Consider the following 10,722-nt stretch of genomic DNA (forward strand, 5'->3'; position numbering starts at 1 on the left):
ATAAAAAATAACAACTTTTGTTATGAGTCTTTTCAAAATTCAGTGTAATTTATGTCGTAAAAAACATGTTGTTTTTGTTAAGTGACATTACACTGTGAAAACGAATACAAATACATGCGATTCGACAACGTCGCTTATTCGGGTATGTGACCGCACAATACCGTCGTGGTTCGCGAGCTGTTGCCGATGTTACATTACAGAGTAGTAACATAAAAAAGAACACAACAGAAACAGAGTATTAACAGAGTATTAACAGAGTATTTATGTAAAGTATTGATTTTCGAAAGTCCTATAGCAAAAGTTGTCAGTATTAATGTAAAAAACTACAGGCCGAGAGCTCTCTGTATTATAATTTAACCCTGTTTGCGCCATTTTTTTAACTTTTAACTTGTCCTATAACATAACAAACTTTTCATTTTTTTTGTAAAGTGTGATTTAAAAGTAAACAAGTGTTATAAAGTAAATAAAAAGAGATTTCCTTTATGCGTTTTTATTTGTGTTTTTATTATTTTTTTAATCATTTAAAAACCCATAAAAAGTTTTGTTATACTTTTCTTTTTTTTTTTTATGTGCAATAAAATGATACAATAAAGTGGTGTGCAAATAAAAGTATATTCATTTATTAAGTTAAACAGTAAAGAAAAGATTGTTTATATTATAAGACAGGTAAGAAAAAAATTACTTTAGGAGAATAATAAAAATATATTGTTACCGTATCACGATATTATTGGCGATATATATTGTCCGTCTGATTGTAGCATAAAAAATATGGCACAGTTCACTATTTAGGTGGCGACCGTCCATTGATAATGGCTGAAGAATCCTTCCATGATTTGGCTTTCGCTTTGGCGGTGGTCACTTTTTTGCTAACTACCCTCTTGACCGTCACTTCCTGCTTCGACAACAGTTTCCTCTTTGGCTTCACCTTCTTATCCTCGATCACGAAAGAGTCCTCGAAGATGTCGGCACTGGAATTCGCCGATTTATTTTTGCCGTTCTTTGTCTCTTCACCTATGATTTCACTGATCGGACTGTCAAATGATACCTGAAATACCAGTTGTCACATTTAGCTTACATCTTAATAACATAAAACACAGAATTTTTTCGTCTCTAAGTACAAACCTGTCTTGGGCTTCGTTTCAATTTCTCAGCAGAAGTCTGCGTGGCCGTATTAGCGTGATTCTTTTTGACCGGGGGCGTCGCTTTCGGCGCCATTTTTGTCTTTTTAACTTTAACAAGCACCGTCGGTTCGGATGATTTCCTTTTTGAGGCTCTTACTGGAACTTTTCGGACAATGTCTCCTTTGCCTGAGATAAAAAAAATTGTTACGAAATACAACATTTCAATGAGCTTATTACGATTGCTTATAAATAAAGCATTTAAAATAAAGTCTGAAGTCTAGCCCGGAATTACTTACTAAGTTAGACTTTATTGTACCCTCACGATTACCTACACATACAAAGATTCTGCACATACTCAAAAAAAAGAAGAAACACTTTATTAAACGTATAACATACAGGATAAGAAATAATTATTTGGATATTATTTCCACTTGTGCGCCAATCAGATCCCCAGAGCACTGGCTCTTGGATCTGATAAAGCTGTGGGAGAAGATTAATTTTATTCTTTCCCCGGGGATATAATTATCTCCTGCCCATGCTAGCCGTGGTGGAGAGATTACAGGGCTAACCTGTAGAGGTACGATGGCAAAATAGGTCTGACCTGTGCTTTGTTCTTCCTCACTGCTCTGTTGTGTAACTACAGCCTTCGGTTTCCTGCCTTTCTTGGCGGGGGTGTCCGGGTGCTTCGCCGCCGGCTCCTCGTTCTCGCTGTTCTCGTCCGCGACCACCGTCCTCGGCTTCCTGCCTCGCCTCGTCTCTTTGACAGCGGCATTTTCTTTGGTTGAATTCTTTTTGAGTACCTGTTTGGCAATACTGTTATATTAGCAACGTCATCATCATATCAACACATTACTGGGCCATTTCTGGGCACAGGTTTTCTCACACAATGAAATGGGTTAAGGCCGTAGTCCACCATGCTGGCCCAGTGTGGATTGGTGGACTTCACATACCTTTGAGAACTTTATGTAGAACTCTCAGGTATGCAGGTGTCCTCACGATGTTTTGCTTCACCGTTAAAGCAAGTGATATTTCAATTGCTTAAAACTCAAATAAGTTTTGAATGTTAGAGGTGCGTCATTCCCACTGAGCTATCCCATCCCCGCTTTTCTTTTATATAAACGGCCTATTGGCGCAGTGCAGCAACCCTGCTTTCTGAGTCCAAGGCCGTGGGTTCGATTCCAACTGGAAAATGTTTGTGTGATAAACATTAATTATTTTATAAGTGTTTATGTATATTATTCATTAAATTATTTATCAGTCCACTTAGTACCCATAACACAAGCTACGCTTACTTTGGGGCTAGATGGCGATGTGTGTATTGTCGTAGTATATTTATTGATTTAAATTTTCATTTATAGGTTACTTTTACAATAAAACTAATTACTGTGAAGGTCGGTTATTTACCTTTCCATTGGTTTTATCGGTACAACTGTCGTCCACGTTTTCGTTCACCGATTTGTTTGCCTTCCGCTTACTGTTCGTGAACTCCAGCTTGCTGTTGGTCGGCACTCCTTGTGATTTCAGATAGCCTTCCAATATTTGTTTGCATTTCGTGTAGTTTATACTGTCCTTGGGTTTCAGAGTGTTTATGTACTCGAAAAATTTTATGAGGGCTTCTGCAAAAAAGTAAAAAGACAATGTTAAGAAATTTTTGAGTCCAAGGCTGTAGGTTAGACTCCCACAACTTGAAAATGTTTGTGTGGTGAACATGATTTATTTTCTATTGAAGTTTTGTTTGCACTTTTGAAACGTCAAGTAGAGAGACGTCAAGATAATACAAACACAAAACACACTTGGTGACAAGAACCATAGACAAGTTAGGTTATATGAGTTGCCTAATAAAAATCGATTGGGGAATGGCGTTACTCACTTGGGCATTGCCTTGGCCGTCGTTAAGTAGCTAAAGAATCCCACGGGCTTACTCACCGGGCACACTGCTGGACAGTTTGGTGATCTCCTTCCGCACGTTCTTCATGAACGCCTCTTTCATGTCCTGCACCGCCTTGGGCTGGCTCATGCTCTTCTCCCAGGGCAGCTCGCTCACGAGCCACTGCAGCATGTTGTAGGCCAGGATCTCCAGGTCTCCGCGCATCGTTGGCACTGGGAGGGGACCACACATTATGGGTGGAGACATGTAAGCCATTTTAAGTAGAGGTAGAGGTTTTGGTGACAGAGCTCGCCATGCTTATAAAGACAAACCGCAAAATCCCCCTTTTGACTATGTACGTTAAAATCTACAATAAATTAGATGCAAGTGTAACAATTCAATTTAGGCGTTTGTTTAAGAAAAATCTGGCGAATTTGTTGTGTACAAAATGGTTCTTTACAATATCCGAATATCAATACAACGTTTTAAATTATACAATACCTGTATAATTTAATTACTTTTCAATGCTTGCTCAACAAAATTTTGCACATATAATGAATTATTGTTCTGGTCGTGCACTTAAAATTTCGCATGCTTACTAGTAGAATGTGAAGGAATGTTTTTTTTATAATAATATCCTATGAAAGCTCATGTTCAGCGAATAAATTTCATTTAATTTCTGACGCTAGACTGCATTGTTGCAATGCTATGTTCCGCAGGATGATTACGTATCTTACAACAGGCTGCAAATTTCATTTTTGTGTTTATATTGTAAATACAAAAGTGACGTTTGGCAGCAAAGCTTGCAAGGTTTATGTCTGTCGAAAGCCTGTCTTGAAATACGTAATCACCCCGCCGGTCAAAAGGGCGTGGGTATAACTAAAGACACATAAAGCGGCGCTTTTTTGAAGAATTTCGAACGTTTGACCTCAGAATGTTGTTCAGACATATATTCTCAACTTACTACTCTAATTTGCCATGACACCCGAAGAGCGTTTTCGCGGGAATTTTTACTTTATTTAGCAATTATTCATTTTAAGTCGACATCTCTTTAAAATGCTCTGGTTTCGGCGCGAAACGTGCGTACATAACAATGTACCCTACATTGTCATCTGTTTCGTGTGGAGTATAAGGATTGTTAGAAATTATAAATTACACTATACAGATTCTCCTGCTTTTCGCGGAGTGCTATTCCGCAAATTAAGATATCATGGAATTCCGCAAAGTAACGCCTGCTTCTATCCAATGTTCGCGAGAATTATTTTTTTTAAATATAACATGGAATTTAGGTATTTTTTGTGTGGATACCTACTTCAGAACAATTTTGGGCACTTTTTCAAAATAGTCATCGTGAAAATTATGTAAACATATATTTATGAAAGCTTCACAAGTGCCCGCGAAAGGTCTACATGGATAAAGAATTTTTGATTTCGAGAAAAAAAAGTCACCTCCTAAATGTGCATCCCGGCTGGTGTACTCGATGGTGCCATTGTGCGCGCTCTTGGGTTCGGGCTTGAACTCCTTGTCGTTGAGGCGCGAGGCGAGGCCGAAGTCCACTAAGTAGGCCTGCTGCTCCGTGCCCTTTTTGAGGCCCAGCAGGATGTTGGCGCCCTTGATGTCCGCGTGCACGTAGCCGCGCCCGTGCACGTACTCCAGCACGTACAGCTGCGGGGCGATTAGGGAATGTTTAGTGATCGATATCGGAAAAGGGCGAGATCACACGAGTATAACGAGATTTCACTCGAGCATAAAAACGTTTTATTCGAATAATGACTTGTTTTGAACTGAACAATTCTTTCGTTTGTTTGCTATTTTTTGTTAGTTAATCTGTAATTTCTAATTGCTATATTTTGTTCATTAATTTGTAACACCTCATGAGCAGATGTAGTTTTATTTAATTGATAAATAATCATCATCATCATATCATCCCATTACTATCCCATTACTATGACGTCCGATTGGCGCAGTTTGCAGCGACCCTGCTTTCTGAGTCCAAGGCCGTGGGTTCGATTCCCACTACTGGAAAATGTTTGTGTGATGAGCATGAATGTTTGTCAGTGTCTGGGTGTTTATATGTATATTGCTATTATTTATGTATATTATTCATAAAAATATTCATCAGTCATCTTAGTACCCATAACACAAGCTACGCTTACTTTGGGGCTAGATGGCGATGTGTGTATTGTCGCAGTATATTTATTTATTTATTTATTTACAATGAGAAGGTGTTAATGCCGTAGTCCTCCACGCTGGCCCAGTGCTGACTGGTGGACACCACATACCTTTGAGAACATTATGTAGAACTCTACTATGTGTAACAAAACTTGTTATTACTTGTATTTAGATCTACTTTTAGTTATTACCCGTTTTGTGTTTACCTAATCACAATAAATAATAAACAACAAAAAAAGAACTGTTTTATTACTAGATATTTTGTGTGATATTAGAAGAAAAGACTGGTTATTTCTTTCATTTGTCATTTGATAAATACGTACGTCAAAGTTTACTACTTAAAAGTATATTAAAAACTATAGACACATACGTCAAACAATGTTTAATGCATAAAATAATTTAAAAAAAATCGTAAAAATAAATGTTTTTCTTATCTTTTTTCCTAATTTAATCAAATACATATTGTGATTATTTGCTGATAGTGACTAGTTTGACGGTGATAGTAACTATTCTATCGTACGTGTATCTATTTAATAGATACAAACACTACACTAGGTATCGATACTTTAGTATAGATTGAGTACGTAATGACGTTGAATCCTTAATCATAAATAGGTACCGGACATAATCAACCCAACACTCTATACATCTCAACACATACTCATATTTTTCATTCAAATTTTCCTTTAACTTGTCTTCACTATTTACATTCGTATCAATTATAATACCGCAAGAATAAAATAGAAAAACACATAAGCAACATAAATGTAAAATGCCTAATTCATCTGCCGGTGTACCGACACTATGAAATTGAACAGACTTTACTCACCATTTGCAGTCCCAACAGGAACACTGTGTGCACAGGGATAGTCCGTCCGTTCTGTACGAACAAGCTCCATATGTTCTGTCCGTAGCGCTCCAGCACCAGGTATCTGTACTTTTCCCCTTTGTACTCGTGTGAGCCGTGCCCGTAGAACAGTGGCATGCCGAGTGTGGACAGCTTCCTGTCTTTCATAAACTTTTCCACTGAAACATAAAGGAACGGTGCTAATCATATCGGTTTAATACAACCGCGATAGTCCTAGCAGGTTAGCCCGAAACAGATAAATACACAGCCAGTGAGAAACATTCATGGTCATCACACAAACATTAAGCAGTTGTGGGAACCGAACCCACGGCCTTGGACTCAGAAAGCAGTCGGAATTGGCCGTCAAACTAATGAAAGGCACCTACGCCTCAAATAGCAGGACACAGGGGGTCGTGTTCCAGGACAGCCCGAATAAATAAAGATTATTGAAAAATATTTAAAAATAGTGGGCCTGAAAAAAAGCTCCTTCATCTCCAGTGGCACAAATACGAATTTAGCAAGTGATTTACAAGTAATTAATTAAGCATTTTAAACAGTCAAAAATAACACTTGCTTCAATGGTGAAGTTAAACATCGTGAGGGAACCTGCACGCCTGTGAGTTCTCTATAATTTTCTCAAAGGCGTTTGGAGTCCACCAATCCGTAATGGGATGGTGGACTACGGCTTTAACCCCTTCTAATTGTGGGAGGAGACCCGTGCCCTGTAGTGGGCCGGTAATGAGTTAATATGATGAATTAAGGAATCCGGTACGATGCCGCGTAAACTTATAGAGGTTCCATACCCAAAGCGGGTTAGCCAGCTACTGCATCATCACTAACAACCAAGAGAGTTCGCAGCAAAGGGCTTGTATAGGAATAAAAAAAAAGGTTCGGGGATGCCCCTTGTCACTTTGATATAATGAGTTACAAGTTACTTACTATCAGCTCTGTTAGAGTTCCTAATATAGAAGTGCACCTCCACAAAAAGCGGTCCATTCTCGTGTGGCTCCTATGGACAAGGAATCTTCATTATTTTCAGCTGCATGATTTCCCAGCACACCCTGTGCTGTGAACACAGGGTGTTGGACCAGGATAGGTATAAACAGAAGAAGAATCTTCTTCTTCTTCTGCTTGTGAAAGAAGTTATTGAATATTGTGTGCAGTTATGTACAGCAGAACATGAATATTGTGTGCAGTTATGTACAGCAGAACATTACTGCACACAATATTCAAAATATACAAGATTTATTTTCACCCACAAAATAAGGACATAGGTTTTTCTGGCAACATTACACACTGACACTGATGACAATTTGCCTATTTTTTTCAAACAAATTATGATACAAAAAATGATTTAAACAGAGACTGTGTGTGTCAAATAAGCGGTAGTGTGTGTAATATTTTTTAATTGATTGCATTAAATAAATACGACTTTTTTTTTTATTTATTATGAATAAAAAATATATTAGCATTCTGCACTCCTCTACATAAAGTATAACTGTGCGAAATTTCACGTATTAATATATTACCTATATACTAATATGTTATAAAGAGGAAAGATTTCTTTGTTTGTTTGTATCAAATAGGCTTCAAAAGTACTGGACCAACTTTCGCCACTTTTTTACTAAAAGAAAGCTAAACTGAAATGAAAATGTAATTATTACAAGTGAAACTGTCATAGTAAGTGTTACTTATGTCTGCGTCGTATCGCCTTTTGCTTCTTACAATATTATTATATATATTAACCCCATTTTTTTGTTTAGATTTAAGAGTTATTGTTATAATATGTGATTGTTTTCTGTCCCAAATAAATGAAAGTTAAGTTCTTTTTAAAGACTACAACCGATTTTTTTTGACAAAAACTTACAAATTTTATAATACCTGAATTGAATGCCTGCCAACTCCCAAAGAAATTGTTACTACGGGATGCTTGAAAAAAAAATGCAGAAGACTTTGAAAGGATTATAAAACAGCTATTTCGTAATAATGACCTCGCTTATCTAACTATACCGCTCTTCAATATGAGTTGTAAAACCTTAGGGTAGGCATTGCTTTTATGCATGCATGAAAACACACTGCTGCTGCCCTAGTTGTTGTGTAATGCGATATAGCACTTATTATTAGTGTAGTCCTTTCAAGCAAAATGGTAACACAATAATTCAAGCTCAGGCTCATAAAAACTAATGTTTCATTCAATTCAATTAAAAAAAAAAATATTGTATGGGGCCCTATTCAGGGAGAACAGAGCTACAACCAAAGCATAGCATTTACAATGAGTAAAATAGTTCAAAGAAACTTGAAGTAAGCATAAACTTAGCTAACTATCCTCTTAAACACTAATATGGTACCATCCGTATACAGTATCATTGAATGGAATACATTACCAGTATCAATGTCTGAGCAACTTGAGTTCCATAAATATTATTTGTATTTCATTAAGTAATGAAATGTAATAAAAAGATTTGCATGTGTACCATTAACATTCACTTTAAGATTTAAGCCTGAAATAATGTTATTTGTGAATAAAGTCAGAAGAAAAAAACATTCGCAATCTGTTTTATCCATAAGAACTGACTAAATTGCAAGTCATAAAGAAATACTAAGTTATGCAGAAATATTGAACATTAGTCGATTAAATAAAAAAATGTCACAAAAAAGATTTAAAAAAAATGGAAAAGCGATTTTTAGTTGCTATTTTTGGACATGAAACATTAATCCTTACAAAAACACATTCATAAAACAATTTTAAGTAGATTAGCCTTTTCCTTTACGGTATATTATTTGATTGTATGCAATGTGTCTATGTAGTAAGCCTGTATGTTACCTGCATGGCAAATAATAACTTTATGTTACAACTATTAGTAACTAAGACGGGTGGAACCATGTGTATCAGCTAGTATTTAAAAAGGCAGTTAATGTTAATATATCAACCAGTAGTCAAATATCAACCAATCCACATTACTGCTATTAGTGCATTTGTGCTATTGATAAAACATAAGTACTTCCTACTAAAGTGTTATTAGACTAACAAAGCTTTGATTAGTAGGTAAGTACGTTGTAAGTATCACAGACGATAAATAGCACAATTTGCACACTATTAATATTATAAATTATATTAATATAAATATAATCTCTATATTATACAAGTGACCTTACATTAACACTTATATCCTAGGCCACATTATATTTCTGCGTCAGGTGTTGCGTAGACTTATTTTTCTGCTATTTATTTCTTCATTTCTTTTAGGAATCTAGGTCTGTATAGCAACCTAAACAGGGGTTTGTTGTCACTTGTGCTTTTCCAGGAACGTAATAGGTAAACCCCAGGTTGCTAAGGTTAGCAAGACAGATGCAGATGCATACAAGACCAATGACATGCTATCTAGTAAAGAGTAAATTATGATAGCGTTTTTTATAGTACTTGTAGATGTTGCTTGTGATTTATTGTGATTTTTTAAAAATATGGAATCTCATATTTTAAAGAACAGAGGTTTATAAAATGATCTCAATTTTCAGAGGTTTTTTTGAAATTCTGTGTAGGAAGTATAATCTGTTCCTATAAATTATTATCTGTTGTTATAAATTTTTAATTTGTTTTTAGTTTATTTTTTTCCTTGCTGTTTGTATGCATTTTGGATATATAGATATGAATTATGTTTATCTTTATATTCATATATATATTTCTTGTGTGCGTGTGTATGTCACTGAACTCCAGTCTTAAATGGCTGGACCGATTTGAATGAATTTTTTGGTATGCGTTTGGGTGGAACCCTGGATGGTTTAGATTCACAAATCAGCCCGACAGATGGCGCTGGGGTCCGCTAGTTATCTTACATATTTCTAGTAAGTCTTGAAAAAAATTTTTAAACATTGCTTTACCTTTGATTTACCTTTATGTATTAAAATGCTCAAACCAATGCAGTTTAAACTTAACTAACAATGCATTAGGAACATGACCAAATATGGCCAAATACTTACTAATAAGTTTTTTTTAAATACTGGGTATGGAGTATGGACCAATATATTACACATTGTTGGATTCAGGGTCTCTAAAAGTGGTCTATAATGGAATTAAAGATAATATGTGGATAGAATTATACTACATTATGCGTATATTTTGTAATATTCGTTGAAACAATAATATTAAACGAGTATTAACTCAATAACATAGAAACTCAGCGTCATAGATCAATGGTCCCACATTTGCTTCAAATTTCTAAACTTTTCGTGTTGCTTTGGTGTTAAGAAATATTGTATACTCACAATTTTTATCACATATGGGTAACTCCCTCCCTTTTTAGGCGAACTATTGTGATCGCACGCCGAGTATATTTCACCAAAGCCGCCGACGCCTATAGAAGGTCCTATGCGCCACTTCTTCTTGAAAATTGTATCTGTTAAAACCTCTCCAAGTGGTATGGGAGCAGGCATTTTGTAGCCATTGGCTTTCTTCTTTGGCGCCGCGGCCTTTTTCACCCTGCCGCTCATGATGTACCGAGACGTTAGTTTGCTACTATATAGAAAACATTAAGTACTAATGTAATGCGTAAATTAAAACTAATTGCAACTGATTTTAACAGTTATATTTTTACGAATTTATAGGAAATAATTAAACAAAGTAATTTTACGTTAAAATTCGCAGCGTCTTGTTAGTTGTTGACTGTAAGTTTGCCCATAGACATTTTGACATAATATGACAACTGACAAGGGCAAGC

General features: G+C 36.0%; 1 protein-coding gene across 2 annotated transcripts; it reads right to left on the bottom strand.

Moving 5' to 3' along the window:
• Positions 1-688: 688 nt before the first annotated feature.
• LOC120631171 (serine/threonine-protein kinase VRK1) lies at positions 689-10,673 on the bottom strand. 2 transcript variants are annotated; one of them, XM_039900634.1, is made up of 10 exons: positions 10,636-10,672; positions 10,271-10,520; positions 6,947-7,016; positions 5,990-6,186; positions 4,437-4,653; positions 3,048-3,221; positions 2,526-2,737; positions 1,723-1,921; positions 1,123-1,307; positions 689-1,045 (listed from the first exon to the last, which is right to left on the bottom strand). In XM_039900634.1, the coding sequence occupies exons 2-10, from the start codon at positions 10,493-10,495 to the stop codon at positions 782-784; spliced, it is 1,743 nt and encodes a 580-aa protein (XP_039756568.1). In that variant the 5' UTR covers positions 10,496-10,520; positions 10,636-10,672; the 3' UTR covers positions 689-781. The 2 variants fall into 2 exon arrangements, with proteins under 2 accessions (XP_039756568.1, XP_039756567.1); XM_039900633.1 differs by having other exon boundaries at positions 10,271-10,673.
• Between the last annotated feature and the right edge of the window lie 49 nt (positions 10,674-10,722).

Source organism: Pararge aegeria, chromosome 17 (assembly GCF_905163445.1).
Source record: "Pararge aegeria chromosome 17, ilParAegt1.1, whole genome shotgun sequence".
Classification (NCBI taxonomy): Eukaryota; Metazoa; Arthropoda; class Insecta; order Lepidoptera; family Nymphalidae; genus Pararge; species Pararge aegeria.